The sequence below is a fragment of the Piliocolobus tephrosceles genome, chromosome 6, assembly GCF_002776525.5.
Source record: "Piliocolobus tephrosceles isolate RC106 chromosome 6, ASM277652v3, whole genome shotgun sequence".
NCBI lineage: Eukaryota > Metazoa > Chordata > Mammalia > Primates > Cercopithecidae > Piliocolobus > Piliocolobus tephrosceles.
The window spans coordinates 86337181-86353159 of record NC_045439.1 but is presented as its reverse complement, the minus strand read 5'-3'; the positions used below and the strand labels follow the sequence as shown (position 1 = coordinate 86353159).

The 15979-nt window shown below is 51.1% G+C and overlaps 1 protein-coding gene and 1 long non-coding RNA gene across 2 annotated transcripts in view; one reads left to right on the top strand and one right to left on the bottom strand.

Moving 5' to 3' along the window:
- Positions 1–15979, bottom strand: part of TMEM266 (transmembrane protein 266) — a 70581-nt gene that overhangs the window by 15315 nt on the left and 39287 nt on the right. The window contains exon 7 of the mRNA XM_031935797.1: positions 13475–13590. Within this exon, the coding sequence (XP_031791657.1) occupies positions 13475–13590 (116 nt within the window). The remainder of the gene's footprint in view (positions 1–13474; positions 13591–15979) is intronic.
- Positions 7739–14255, top strand: LOC111530427. Its single transcript, XR_002727805.1, has 3 exons — positions 7739–8290; positions 10429–10668; positions 12678–14255. It is a non-coding gene; the product is annotated as an uncharacterized LOC111530427 (long non-coding RNA).

Genomic DNA, 15979 nt, shown 5'->3' with positions numbered 1-15979 from the left:
TCTCTCTTTTTCTCTCTTTTTGGAGACAAGGTTTTACTCTGTCTGCCACACTAAAGTGCAGTGGTGTGATCATAGCTCACTGCAGCCTTGTACTCATGGGCTCAAGTGATCCTCCCACCTCAGCCTCCTGAGTAACTGGGACTACAGGCACACGCCTGGCTAATTTTTTTATTTTTATATTTTGTAGAGACAGGGTCTTGCCATGTTGCCCAGACTGGTCTCAAACTTCTGGACTCAAGCAATCCTCTACCTTCCTCAGCCTCCTAAAGTGCTGGGATTACAGTTGTGAGCCACTGTACTTGTCCAAGAGATAATTTCTTAAATTCTTATGTATTTATGATTTTGTTCTTTACTATCATTCCATTGGGGTTTGGGGAAGGAAATCAGATAAATATTTGTGATCATGCCATGATATGGTTTGGCTGTGTCCCCACCCAAATCTCATCTCAAATTGTAGTTCCCATAATCCTCATGTGTCGTGGGAGGGACCCAGTGGGAGGTGATTGAATCTTGGGGGTGGTTACTCCCATGCTTTCTCATGATAGAGTTCTCACAAGATCTGGTGGTTTTGGTGTTTTTTGTTTGTTTGTTTTTGAGACAGAGTCTTGCTCTGTCACCCAGGCGGGAGTACAGTGGCACGATCTTGGCTCACTGCAACCTCCGCCTCCTGGGTTCAAGCCATTCTCCTGTCTCAGCCTCCCCAGTAGCGGGGATTACAGACATGCGCCACCACACCCAGCTAATTTTTGTATTTTTAGTAGAGATGGGGGTTTCACCATGTTGGCCAGGCTGGTCTTGAACTCCTGACCTTGTGATCTGCCTGCCTTGATCTGATGGTTTTATAAGGAGCTTTTCCCCCTTTTGCTTGGTACTTGTCCTTGCTGTTGCCATGTGAAGAAGGACATGTTTGCTTCCCCTTCTGCCATGATTGTGAGTTTCCTGAGGCCTCCCCAGCCATGTAGAACTGTGAGTCAATTAAACCTCTTTCCTTTATAAATTACCCAGTCTTGGGTATGTCTTTATTAGCAGCGTGAAAACAAACCGCCATTTTAAAAGGATGATCAGTTTACCTCTTTTTCAGCCCCCAGTGGTGTTCCAGTGGGGCGGGGTTGGAGGGGAAGGCATACTCCCAGCATGGCTGATTTCAAGCTATCAACAAGACGCCCTTGGGGGAAATGTGCACAATGAGTTCTCGTGAGCAAGTGGGAGCTCCAGCGCACCCCTGCCACCCTCCACCCCCAGGAGAATATCATCTGCGAACCAACAGGGGTCTCGTCTGTTTTGTTGCCTTCAAGAGGCATTCAATAAACATTGCTGAATATATGAACAAATCAATGCAGGAAACCAGTTGGCCTGTTCAACTCCCTGGCTTTAGACTGGGCCCTAACTCCAACCACCAACTGAGCTGCACCCTGTCCCAAAGCTAAGACAAAGACCCAGGCCTCATGCTGGCTATGCACTGAGCCCTGACCCTGCTCACACACTGAGCCTGATGCTGGTCACAGACTCAGCCCTAACTTTGGGCTCACACTGGGCTCAGACACTGAACCTCGACAACCCAGCACTTAAAACACTCAAAGGTGGCTGGAGGTTCACAGAATGAGAAAGCGAGGCTGGCTCGTTATAGGGCGGCCTTTACGTGCAGGCTGAGAGGGTGCAAGCCTTCTGGCAGCAAGGTCTCAGGGCGACTGAGGGCCCATGAGGCAACCCTCCCAAGCTCTGCTAGGGCTGGGAGCCCCTCCTGCCCTGCTGATCTGAACCTCCCATGGGCACACCCAGCCCACTTTCTCCAAGACCACTCATCGAGGCCTGCAGGCCAGCTAATGGCTTCCTGGCCACTCTGAAGGGATGCATTATTGATGGCTTGTAATTGATATGGAACTGCCCAAGAGTGTCCCACTGGAATTCAGGCCAGACAGCCAGAGGCCAGGGCTTGCCCAGGCCCAGGCCCACATGTGCAGATGTAGGCACATACACAGAAGCAAGTTTCAGCTAAAGACATGAACTCCAAGTGTGTGGCAGTTCTCACATTCATTCATTCAGTGGGAAGTCAAGTAAACCATGGTGGGGCGATCTTAACATTCTGTTACGGGTTTTGGAATGAAAATGCCTTCCTCGGCTTGCAGGTAAAACCTGGATAGCCCCAGAAATGGGGGCTGTCAGCTGCACTGCAGGGAACAAGTCTCCTCGGAGAGCCAAGCACAGCCCTGGGGTGGTACTTATGGCAAGGGAGGCATGGTGTGTACGAGGGCCAGAGGGCCAGAAGGTAAAGGACTAGGGAGCTCTGCCGGGGCCCCACCAGGCAGAGCCTGTAGCCACAGTAAGATGTTTAAAGAACATCTTAAGAACACAGTAAGATGTTTAAAGAACAACTGGAAACCACTGGAATCCTCCAAACAGAAGGGTAGAGAGGTGGGAATGGCGGTGCATAGTGATCCACATGGGCATTTTGAAAGGACCATGCTGACTGCAGAATGGATAACAGATTGGATGGGGCCAGAGTAGATACAGGAATGCCTGGGAAGCTGGGAGGCTACTGCAGTAGTCCATGCCAGAGACGAGCAGGTACGGACGAAGGTGGAGATGGTGGAGACGGAGGTAAGAGGAGGGATAAGAGACTACCTTGGAGGTGCAATATCAGCACACGGCATGGACTGGAATGGGGATGAGGGAGAGGACAACCTGCTTTGGGGACAGATTTTGGCAAGCTTCACACCCACAGGGTGTGGGGTGGCTGGATGCTATCCATCTCGCCCTGAGAAAGAATGACTGACTCAGAGGGGAAGCGCACATGGGCCAAATGGCTCTCAGTCCAGTCACAGGCTAGGACAGCCCAGGGGGGCTTCAGGTGGTGCTAGCGGGACCCTTAGAGCTGGGCTCCTGGCTCCTCCTATGCTTATCATGGCCACATGTGCCTCCACAGTGTTTCCCAGGGGCCCTAGGACATCAGGGCCTCATGAGTCAGATGGGGAACTGAGGCCCGGAGGTGAGAAAGAGCCTCTTGTGCTGGGAGGGAGGGGGGGGGAAAGACCAGGACCACATGGTGGTTCAGAAGCAAAGCAGGGGCCACAGCCTACACCCCTGGCTTCCAGCCCCCAAGACCTTGCACCAGGGAACTTGCAGCCTTATGGGCAAGATGGAAGTGACTCAGCCCAACAGAATCCAGGGCAGCTTGATGGTAGCAGGGGCCAGGAGAACAGGAAGTCACCAGAGGGAAAAGCAGGGGCTGGAGGCTGAGCTCTTGGCCCATCACTCCTCCCTCGCCCTGACTTTGGATGAACCTCTTTTCTTCCCCTGGCCTCGGTTTCACTGTGTATCCAATAAGGCAAATGGACTCACTGAACTCCCAAGTCTATGATGAGCTCTGTACCAGCTCCAGGACCCCACCCAGAGGGAATGAAGTGTAAGTGCAATTAAGGCTCAGTACTGTCTTGAGAGCCATCCCCTACTCCCTGTCAAAATGCCCCATTCCCAGAGAACCATCTATTCAGAGAAAGATAACAGAATCCACAACCTCTAAAATGCATCATCAATGATGTGTAGCACACCATGAGAAGCATTCATCATGCAAATAAGCAGAAAAACATGATTAGTTATCAAGCCATAAAGCAGTTAATAGAAGCTGACCTGGGTAAATACTTGAGTGAACAGACAAGGACTTCAAAATAACTACAATTAATATGTTAACAAAAATACGGGGGAAAGACAGACAAAATGAGTGTAGTGTTTCAGCAGAGGGTTAGACTCTATAAAAAGAATCAAATCAAACTTTTAGAACCTCGATATACTGTATCTGAAATTGAGTAGTTGGTTGGATGGGTTTAACAGGAGACTGGACCTAGTAGGCTTGTTGAAGACAGGTCTATAGAAAAATATCAAAACTTGCAGCCATTGAAAAAGGAGAGAGGGGGAGAGAGAGAGAATGAATAGCGGGGCACAGTAAGATCTAAGAGAAATGTGAGACATAACCAAACGGCCTCAGGTACAACTGGAGCTCCAAGAGGAGAAGAATGAGACAGGAGACAGGTGCAATGAATAAAGAAAGCACGGCCAAGAACTTCCCAAATCTAATAAAAAAAAATCAAGCCACAAATTTAAGAAACTCCTAGCAGAATAAATACCAAAATACCCCACGGAAACCCACACGGAAGCACCTTGCAGTCAAACTGCTGAAAGCAGGAAGAAACACAACGGGATGGGGCTCCCCAGGGCTCATGCGGGCCTGTACCTTGGGAAAAGAAGGTGCACAGTGGCTTTGATGAAGCAAATCTTCTACTGGCAAATGGGCCCGGTGGGAAAAAACAGACCATCCCTAGGCTTGGGAAGAATTAAAGTGCAGTCACATACCCATTTAGTGCACAACATTAGCTAAGTATTTCTAATCAGATAACCTGCCCAGATCATCTGGGATCCACAGGGAAGCCCGCAGTATGCATTACTGGAGTGAGTTAGGCCCCTTCCATCCGGGCCGGGCCTTTCCATCAGGGCCGGGCTTTTACTGCAAGACCAGGAGGGGTCAGACCCACTGGGGCGGCAGGACAGGCACACCCAGCGCTTCTCCACCTTTAATGGTCTGGTTGCGGAGTCCAGTTGACACGGGCCTTGTCCTGATCAATGCACACTTTGGCCAGAAGCTCGATGGTATCTAATGTAATAGCAGTAATTCTGCTCCATCCTATTAGTGCTGTCTGCACAGACTGCCCTGCCTTCAAACCCATCTGCTGTTGGGATAGCATCCAATGTTTATTTCCATTAGTTTCGCCATTGTTGGTAACAATAAAAATCAGGAGACAGTTGCAAACTAATGATTTAGGAGAAGAGTAAAGCTGAGATCGACCTTGGCCCCTTTCCATCCACTGTGAAGATGCCTGGTAGTTGGCCATAAATTTAAATTACGGCAAAAGGATAACATAAGTTATTCCTCTGATGGCTAATTTTATCAGCTAAATAGGCTTGTCATTAAAGCTATCGGCTGTTTTACAAATCACTTCCCATCTTAAAAAAAAATTTCACTTCCCACAGTGGAGATCCTGAATAATCCAGGTAACAAAGGCTATTGTGCTGAGCCGGGGACTTGTGGCCTCTGTAGGAAAAGAAGGAGCTCTCTGGAACGATCCAGCCGCAAGCCCCATCCCTGGAGCCAGCATGGAACCACAGCTCTATTCCTGCTATTCCTGCCCTTTGGCCCCTTTTCTGAGCTGCTAGCCCAGCCTCAAAGGCGAGGGACCTATACAGAGCCATTGGCATTCTCTCAGGGGTCCAGAAAACCAGCAGGCAATGGGATCCAGTGACAGCCCTGGATGGGGAAATGGGCCCTGGCTCCCAATCAGACCACCCACCACCTCCCACATCTGCTCTGGCTCCTCCACATGAAAGACAGTGGAGGGGATGGAGGGAGGGGCATGACAGCTTCCTCTCCCCACATCTTCCTCCATCAGAAATGCCTGCAGTTTGCAGCGTCAAGATTATCATCTTGTTTCTTCAGGAAAAAGGCCAGGGAGACATGGCATTCCTCCAGGAAGGACTTTGATAAGTGTGGCTGTGCCATCTGCTGTACTGGAACAGGGGAAAAGGTAGGGAATGTTGTGAGCCCGTTGGCCTTGTTTTATGGGTTGGGTGACTGTGCAGGTGATGTTTTCTTCTTGGGCACAAAGACCACTTCTGACAGTATCTGCTGCCCCTAGTTGGTACTGTGTAACTGACTCTTGCCAATAAAACAGGGGCAGAGCAATGTCACTGTTTTCAGTCCTGGGCAATAAAAACCTGCTGTGCCCAATTCCCCAGCCTCATTTTCCTATCCATTGACTGGAGAAGACTCAGAGGACTTGGAGGAAGAAGGATTGGCTGGGCTTGGTGGCTCCCACCTGTAATTCCAGCACTTTGGGAGGCCGAAGTGGGCAAATCACTTGAGGTCAGGAGTTTGAGACCAGCCTGGCCAATATGGTGAAATCCCGTCTCTACTAAAAATACAAAAATTAGCCAGGTGTGGTTGCACATGCCTGTAATCCCAGCTACTCGGGAGGCTGAGGCAGGAGAATCGCTTGAACCCGGGAGGCAGAGGTTTCAGTGAGCTGAGATCATGTCACTACACTCCAGCCTGGGTCTCAAAGCGATATTCCATCTTGAAAAAAAAAAAAAAAAGTCACAAAATAGGAGCAGCCTGGAGGCCTGAGTGATTTGTGTGGAACAGAGGGTCCCTCCTCCACCCTGACCCATTGCAACCTGCATTGGACTATGATGAGAGTGACAAATGTACTCCTCCTATGTTAGGACACACGTTTCTGGATTTGCCAGATGCAACAACGGCTGTTGCTCACCCTAACTATCAGTGACTCAGGCAGACTCCTCTTTCTGGTGCAGGGAAATGGACATTGAAGCCCTGGGTTCCTTTCCTAGCCCCTCCATGAAAAACTGCAGGATCTGGGCAAAGAACAGCCTTTCTGAACCTCAGTCTTTCCATGTGGAGGGATTAATAGTACCCAGCCTGCCAACTTTCACCATCAAGGGAAAAATGAGCTAAAACATGACAGTGTATTTGTGAATGAGCAACCATCACACAGATACACTTAGTAGCATTTTTATTCTCTTTTCTTTTTTTTTTTTTTGTGACTGAGTCTCACTCTGTCACCCAGGCTGGAGTGCAGTGGCATGATCTCAGCTCACTGCAAGCTCCACCTCCCAGGTTCACGCCATTCTCCTGCCTCAGCCTCCCAAGTAGCTGGGACTACAGGTACCCGCCACCACACCCGGCTAATTTTTTGTATTTTTTTTTTTTTTAGTAGAGACGAGGTTTCACCATGTTAGCTAGGATGGTCTCCATCTCCTGACCTGCCTGCCTCAGCCTCCCAAAGTGCTGGGATTACAGGTGTGAGCCACCGCACCCGGCTGGTCTTTTTTTTTTTTTTTTTTAACTCTTACTGAGAGCCTCCAGTGGACCAGATTTAATTTGATGCATATGGCATCCACATGATGTAGGCCTTGTTACCGCCAGTTTTCCCAATGAGAAGCTGAGGCTCAGGGGTTAAAAGGGAGACGACTGGTCACTGGTGGAGCTGAGGTTTGAATCTGGCTTGCTGGCTCCCCGAATAAGAGGATTCTTTCCACTTCTCCAAACTCCCCGACAAGGGACTCACCTTTCCCAAGGTCTAAGGATGTCCTAAGGGGATCACAGGTCCCACTGGTCTCCTTGGAGGCTGGACCTTGAGTCATCCCAGATTGAGCCTCATCCCTCAATATTTTGCCAATGATCTCAGGGTGAATTGTGCTGAGGAAGGACAGCTTCAGAGAAGAGAAACTAACTTTCACAGTGGGCCAGGTCAAACCGTACTATTTTGTACCAAAACTGTTACCAGGCTTAAAGGGGAAAGAAACTTCAGAATGTGTTTCGGAACTAGAGTGAGATCTGCACATGGAGGTACATAAAATCTCAGAGGTGGTTTTGTGAGATGAGTCAGAAGAGTATATCGCTGCACTGATTTAACCGCTGCATCTAAAATGGCTTTGGTTTCTGAAGCAGCCAGGACAGAAAGACAGACAAGGCATCCACACCGTCTCTCTGAAGGGCAGCCTCTAGCATCGTGACTTTGGAATCCATCTGTGCACCAGCAAGCCTAACTCATAATGAAATTCTGGCCAAGATCCACCCCTCACCAAAAAATAAAAAAATAAAAAAAAAGAATGAAAAGGAACTTCCACCTAAGGGATTGCTGAATTCAGGGGTCAGAGGCCATGTGCTTCTATCACAGCAGTGGGGAGTCTGGAAGCGACTGCGGAAGGCATGGCCAGGGCTTTGGAATGGTATGACTGACCAGCAGAGAGTCCTTCCATCCGGATGCTCTAGGCACCACCCGCCCCCGCCCAGGTAGGGATCTGTTAAGGATGGGTTGTGCCCACAACCAGAAGAGATCAAAGGAATGAGGGAGGCAGTGAAGCCTGTCTTCCTGTCAAAGCCAGAGGGCCAGTGTGATCCAGGAGGGAAGGCACTGGAATGAGCGACAAGAGACCTGTTTTCGTCCTGGCCTCGTAACTGCTGTGCCACGTTGGGTTCACCCATCCCCTTCTCTGAGCCTCAGATGCCCCATCTGCCAAATCCTGGATTGGGCCAGCTGCCCTTACCAAGGGCCTTTCATCTGTTATATAAGGTGGTTCTGGAGCACCCTGGGTGTGGGCCTGTGGCAAGAAATGAGCACCTTGGGTGTGGGCCTGTGGCAAGAAATGCAGCACAGAAGATGAAATGAATCATGTAAGAAACTGGCCAACAGGCTCACCTGAGAGTCTCCACAGGGTCACGGTAAGAAGCAACGTAATCTTTCTTAAAAAGTTAAGATGGGCTGGGTGCGGTGGCTCATACCTGTAATTGCAGCACTTTCAGAGGGTGGGGGCGGGGTGTGGATTACCAGAGGTCAGGAGTTCGAGACCAGCCTGGCCAACATGAGGAAACCCTGTCTCTACTAAATATACAAAAATTAGCCAGGCGTGGTGGCGGGCGTCTGTAATCCCAGCTACCCGGGAGACTGAGGCAGGAGAATCTCTTGAACCTGAGAGGCGGAGGTTGCAGTGAGCTGAGATCACGCCACAGCACTCCAGCCTGGGCGACAGAGTGAGACTCTGTTTCAAAAAAAAGAAAGATAAGATGAAGAAACAGAGAGTAACTGTGCAGTGGAAACACCTGACCCACGCTGGCCCAGCCGGGTGATCCAGGTAACATCACAGTGAGAAGTCACGCAGCCAGCATGTCCTCTTGATGTGACATGATGAGAATGGTACTTTCCCTCTGCAGTCCTCCTCCCAAAACCCACAACCCCAGGCTTACCCTGGGAAAAACATCAGATGAATCCCAACGGAGGGGCATCCTGTAAAATACCTGGCCAGTGCTCCCCAAAACCCTTCAGGTCATTAGAAACAAAGTCTGGGAAATTGCCACAGCCAGGAGAAGCCTAAGGAGACATGCTGACTGAATGTGATGTGGAGCAAATAGAGGACCTAAAAGATTAAATACTAAGAAAATCTGAGTACTGTATCAATGTGGGTTTGTTCACTGTAACAAATGATACTAGCGTATGATGTTAATAATGGGTAGCCAGGCACAGGGGATACGGGAAACTCTGCACCTGCTTCACTATTTTTTGGTAAATATAAAACTGTTCTAAAAAATAAAGTTTATTTTTTTAAAAAAGAGCTGGGTAAAGTTGTGGCAAATAGTTGTACAAACAAATCCCAGCAAGAGAGCAAGGGAGTGCAAAGTGGTTTTTTTTTTTTTTTTTTTTAAGAGACAGAGTCTTGCTCTGTGGCCCAGGCTGGAGTGCAGCGGCGTCATTACAGCTCACTGCAAGCCTCAAGCTTCTGGCCTCAAGCAGTCCTCCTGCCTCAGCCTTCCAAAGCACTGGGATTACAGGTGTGAGCCATTGCGCCAGGCCAGGTGTTGTATTTAAACTTGGACCCTAACACATTTCATTAGTAAATGTCAATTTTTCAGGCAGCATACGTGAATTCAGTTTGGAAATAGCTTCATTGTACTCTGAGAATTCCAGCAAGGAGAGAGAAAGAGTTTATCACAAAGAATACTAGACTGCCCTGGAATGGGGTTGGGGGTGCCATTGAGACCGCTGAGGGGAGCCAGGTCTGTGCCTGCAGTATAAGATACCCTATGCATAATCTGATCAATGTTTTCGCTGAGTGCTAAGAGGTGCCATGAGTAGGAAAAAGGAAGCTGAACATGATGGGCTGGAAGAGAACAGTGTTCACAGTTAGGACGCCTGGTTCTATGCCCCCTGGACTAGCTGTGTGCTGCCTGGGCGAGCCGCCACCATTCAGTTTTCTTATTTGTAAAATGGGTGTGTGGGGCAGGTGTGGTGGGGCGGGTGGACTCCCATTAGTTGCTACCCATCACATGTCAGGCTTTAGGTTACGCGATCTCATCACCATCCTTCAAGGATTCTATTACTACACACATTTTTCAGATTACGAAAACCAAGGCCTACAGATGTCCCATTAATGCCCAAAGCCACAAGGCCAGTAATTGTTCTAAAGAGAGACATACCTGGGTTCAAAGCCAGCTCAGAGTCTATTTAGAACCAAGTCTATTCTCAATCATTCCATGGGCTGCTGTCTCTAAAGGTCTAGCCATCCCTGACATTCCAGGGCCCACAGTCTCACTTCCTCCAGAGTATCTGTTACCCAGTCAAGTCTCAAACCAGGCCTGAAAATACAGCTGTGAGCGAGGCGCCTGTCTGCTTCGCTCTGTGGAGCGGGCACCACGGACTCCAGGAGGGCAGCCCTCCTGGTCCCTCTGGCCAGGCAGCCCCCCACCGTTCCTGGCGGCCCCTGGGAGTCCAGCCTGTCTGGCCCTTTCTGCTGTCTTAACTAAGATGACAGGGTTCAGGTGTTTTTTAAATTAAAATGGTTTGTTTCTGTTCATCTCTTTTCCAGATGTCACTACCTGGAGGGAATCTGTCTTTATTTATTGGCTCTTTCCTGTGTAGAATGCAAGGGAGTTTCCCTTCGGCTGAGATCCCCGGGAAGGAGGCCACATGTGGAGAGTGACTTGAACCAGGACGGCAGGAACCTGGGGTCCCCAGGGGGCTCTGGACAGAGGTCATGGTGGAAACCCTGGGAGGTGGGGTTGCCGTTAGGATTTTCTCCTGGCCACGTGGCACATGTGTGGCTGAGGTGAGGCGTGTGGCAGGGTCAGCGCGTTCCCTGCTGGGCTGGGAGGCTGCGAATTTATGAGGGGAGGATGCAGCCCTAAGTCCGTGTCTTTCCCGTTGCCAACTGCCGTGAAGTAGAGCATTTGTTTTCCTATTTGACAGCAGAATGAGAACTGCCTGATCGGCTTCCAGCCGCCTTCTGGATGACACCCTGCGCTTTCCTTTCCCCACTTCCCTGCAGCCCCCTCTGCCTAGAGCCAAGCTTCTCTCACCTTCTTCTCCAGCCTCTGTCCCCAGTCTTCCTATCTCCACCCTGCCCTCTCCATCCAGCCTCCAACAGCAGCTGGAAGGCTCCATCAACAACTCACATCTGAGCAGATCCCCGAGTCCTGCTTTTAATCCTCCAGGCTTCCTCTGTCCCAGCAGGATAAAGCCCAAACTCTCTGGTCAGCCACGGAGCCCCGTCCCAAGCCTGTCCCCAGTCCTCCTGCTGCCTCGCTCTGCTCACCCTCTACATGGCCCACTGCACCCACTCCCACACCCCACGCTATTCCCTCTGCCTGGCAGCCTTCTCCCTGGGGCCCTGCTCTACATCAGCATCTCTGGAAAGCCTTCCCCACCCTGGCCTGCAGAGCCAGGGACGTGCCTGTGTGATGCAGGCATTGCACCAGATTTCCACTGCCTATTTACAGGCTGCTAAACCCCCTGAGTCACCCAGAGCCCCGTGAGGACAATGGCCACAACCTGTCCTGAGTGGCATCTGCACGCCCGGCACAAGCCCAGCACAGAGCAGCTCTGGACAGTGCTGGCTGACCACTCGATATGGCGAGAGAATGAATGAAGCTGATGCCAGCTCTTCAGGGTGGGAATGCTTCTCTTCCTAGTCTAGGATTCCATAGCCTGCCCTGCTCTCAGGACACCTTGGACAACATGCCCCTGAAAGCCGTGTCCCCTGATGACCCCTCTTGTCATGCACAGGCATTCTGTGCGAAACAAAACGTCATAGTGTTCCCAAAGCATATAAAACGACTGGTTTCTTGACAGACATTCCGAGGAGATGATTCTGAAGACAGTGTGTGTGTGTTCCTGTGGGGACATTTCCCAGGATCACTTTGTAGTGACATTCCACAGACGTGTCCCCCACCCCAAAACTATGACAGGTTGGGGTTGGTCAGGGAGCCAAGAGGTACACTGAATATGCATTTACCAAGACCTGCAACGCGCAGAGTGCTGGCTGGGGCTGGAGCATGGATGTGAGTTGGACAAGGCTTGCCTTCAGGGGGCATCCATTTCAGTGGGAAGAGCTGCCCCAGGTATAAAGGAGCACTGATCATGGCAGTGAGTGCCCAGTGCCCTGTGAATGCAGACAAGTGAGGGCAGCTGTGGGGCTGGGGGAGGGGATGCAGAGACTGCTGACGGGGGGAACACGTTCTGTAGAGAGGCCAGGACTTGAATTAGACAGACAAAGCTTGCAAGGGGCGGGGATTTAGGCAAGGGGCACCGTGCAACCAAATCCCAAGAGGTGGCATGGCACAGGGCTTGTCAAAATGACAGGTGACTCCACTTGGCACAATCAGGGTGTTTATGCACCAGACACATGAGACAGGAGGTTGGTGGGACCGGCGGACACATAATGGGCCCATACGCCAGGTTAGACCTCAGCCCTGAGACCCCCTTGGAGACTGCCTGGGCACCCAGCAATGGGGGAGGAAGAGGGAGCCCAGGGGTGCCCATCCTTACTACACTGCAAGCCAGAAGGACTCAGTGCCCACGTCAATATGAGGCCACAGGCATTCCTCCACTTTCACTGGCAGGACACTTTCACTGGAAGACAGCCCGTGAAGAACTCGCCTGCCCTGGGCACGGAGAGCCATAGGCTTGGTGTCTCTGGCTTGTGTAGTTGGGGGCAGTGGCCCTGTCCCCTCCCCAGAATCCGTGGGGCAGAATGGGAATGACCATGCATGTCATTTGGCCCATCGCCCACATTTCCACCACCTTGCCAGTCCCCTCAGTAGCATTCCCACCTTACAGCCTGGGACCAGACCCTTCCCAGCACCCAGAGCTGCGCTTCTACTGAGCTCTCAGCCTTGCTGTGGGTTCCAGCAGCCACCCCCCTCCTGAGCACCCCAATCCCCTTCCTCTGAACTCCTCTGTCCCACTCACATGGGAGCAGCCACCTCATCTTACAGAGGAAGGAACTGAGGGCAGAGGGGTGGCCTGAGTTGGCTGGAGTCCGGAGGGGTGGGAGCAGCAGGGCTAGGCCTTGAATGCAGGCCTCTGGATGCCTGACAGGGTGCTCCTGGCCCAGTTGCCAGTCCCCCTTGCCTCTGTTGAGCCCATCCTTGCAGGGCCCACCACCTGCCTCTCTGAGTCTTCATCATGGCTCCTGGAGGGTGGAGAGCACCACTAGCACCTTTCTGGGGCTCTGGGCGTACTGCATGGCAATGGACATACTATGGTGCCCAGCAACCCTCAGCAGACAGAATTAGCCGCTGGCTTAAGAGACCAACCATGTCTCCGAGAAGACTCTGATGAACTGAGGGGGCGACCTGGCAGGCTCAGGTCGGGGAGCTGAAGAGTCACCGTGCTGCAGTGGAAAGAACCCTGGCCTGGGAGTCAGGGTTGAGTCCATGCCTAGCTGGGCTGTACCTCAGCGACCCTGGAGATGTGCCCCCTTCTCTGGGCTTCAGGTTCCCCATGAGTCCAACAAGGGGCTGGAGGAACTCCCTGACCTCTGGTGCCCCTGCAGCTCTAGCAACCCATGGCTTTAGGCACTACCAGTGTCCCCAGCAAGACCATGGACAGAGCCGAAAGCGGCGGTGCTTTACCCCTTGCTCCTGACAGATCTGCGTCAGCCTCTCCAGCTGCTCGTCTTGGATGACCTTGGCCTTCTCGTACTGCTGGATAACCATCTCCATCTCCAGCTTCACTGGCAGGACGTAGGCTGGAAGACAGAGACAGCCCTGTAAAGAATTCAGCAGTGGCAGGGCTTGGGCTGGGAAAGGGCTGACCCAGCATTTAGCCAGCAGCAGGTTCGAGGCCCTGGGCCAGTTCTGTGGACCTAGAGGGAGAAATGTCCAGGTACCCGACAGCATCCAGAAAGTACAGAGGGCTACAGCCTTTACTCATAGTGGCCAGGGTAGTTGTTTTCCTGTTTTCCATAGTGCTAGAACCCATACGTTTGGGCTGTGTGCACAGCTGCCTGGAATAAAGACTATTTTCCAGCCTCCTTTGCAGCTATGGGTGGCCACAAGACCACCCTCTGGACCACAGGATGCTAGTGGAGGTGGCAGGCAGCAGCTGCAGGAGCCTTCTTCACAAAGGAGCTGGGGCCAGTGAGGATGGGGCGGCCCTGCAGCCCGCACACACTGGCAGAAAGGAAAACGGTGCAACCACTTAGGGAAACGGTTTGTCCGTTTTTTGGAGTGTTAAACAGAGAGTGACCATGTGACCCAGAAATTCCATTCCTAGGAACCTTAGGGGAAGGAAAACATGTGTCCACACAAAACCTCACACATGAGCGTTCATAACAGCATTATTCCTAATAGCCAAAAAGTAGACACAACCCAAATGTTCATCAACCGGTGAATGCATCAGCTGTGGTCTAGCCATGCAGTGGAGCACTACTTGGCAATGAAAAGGGATGCAGTACCACCACCAGCCACGACACAGATGAGCCTCAAACACAGGATGCTAAATGAGAGCAGCCAGACACAGAAAAACCACATGTCGCATGATTTCATTTATATGAAATGTAATGGAACAGAACAGGCAACTCCATAGAGACGGAAAGCAGCTCAGTGCTTGCCTAGGGCTGAGGCGGACATGGGAAGTGACTGCCCATGAGTGTGGGCTTTCTCTCAGGAATGATGAAAACACTCCAGACTTAGATTTTTTGCTGATGGCTACAGAACTCTATGAATATACTAAAAACCACTGAATTGTGAACTTTTATTTTATTTTGAGATGGAATCTTGCTGTCACCAAGGCTGGAGTGCAGTGGTATGATCTCAGCTCACTGCAGCCTCCACCTCCCAAGTTCAAGTGATTCCCCAGCCTCAGCCTCCTGAGCAGCTGGGATTACAGGTGCCCGCCACCACGCCTGGCTAATTTTTGTATTTTTAGTAGAGATGGGATTTTACCACGTTGGTCTCAAACTCCCGACCTCTAGTGATCCACCCACCTCAGCCTCCCAAAGTGCTAGAATTACGGGCGTGAGCCACCATGCCTGGCTGAATTGTGGACTTTAAATAGGTGGATTTTATAGCACGTGAATTATATTTGGATGAAGATGTTTAAAATAAGAAGGCAGTGGGCCTTCCTTTTGACTCTTTATCTTCTTCCCTTCCTCCTTCTCCTTGGCTAGGATGAGAATGTGATGGCTGGCACGGAAGCAGCCATCTTGGACCATGAGATGACTTTGAAAAGTAGGCTAAGTGCAGCAGAGCAACAAAACAGAAAAACAGAAGGAGCCTGGGCTCTTGACTACAGGGAGTAAGTGACTGTAGTCAAGGCTATATCTGTCTTGGGCCACCTTCCTACAGACTTTTTTTTTTTTTTTTTTTTTGAGAGAGAGTCTCACCCTGTCACCCAGGCTGGAGTGCAGTGACATGATCTCAGCTCACTGCAACCTCTACCTCCTGGGTTCAAGCCATTCTTAATGCCTCAGCCTCCCAAACAGCTGAGAGTACAGGTGTGTGCCACCACACTCAGCTGATTTTTGTATTTTTAGTAGAGACGGAGTTTCACTGTGTTGACCAGGCTGGTCTCAAACTCCTGACCTCAGGTGATCTGCCTGCCTCAGCCTCCCAAAATGCTGGGATTACAGGCATGAGCCACCATGCCCGGCCTGCAGACTTTCATGTGAATGAAATAAGCTTCTTTGTTGTTTAAGACACTGTTATTCTGAGTCTCTGTTACTCAGATGATCCTATTTATAACTGGTATAGTGAGACCCAGAAGAGAAAGCCTGACCTCTGAGGTTGAGGGCCCCATGCTCCATCAGCCAGCAGTAGTCCCATGGACACCTCCCTTGGTGGTTCTGTGCGCTCAGAGTAGCTCTGGGCTCCTGGAAAGTCTCAGTGTCTACTCCTGACTTTGACACAGCCTTTCCCCTCACACTGTTCCCACACCAGCCCTTCCTGACTCTTCAGAAGCCTCGGTCACATGACGCTCTTGCCCCTGATTTATAGAACCCTCCACGTTTCCTCTCTCCCAGTCTCCTTTCCACCCACAGTCTCTGCACCTCCACATGTTTCCTGGCAGTTGCAGGAACCAGCAGAGAAGAGACACTGGGACTCTTCTGCTTGCTTCCAGACTTGCGGGCTGGCCAT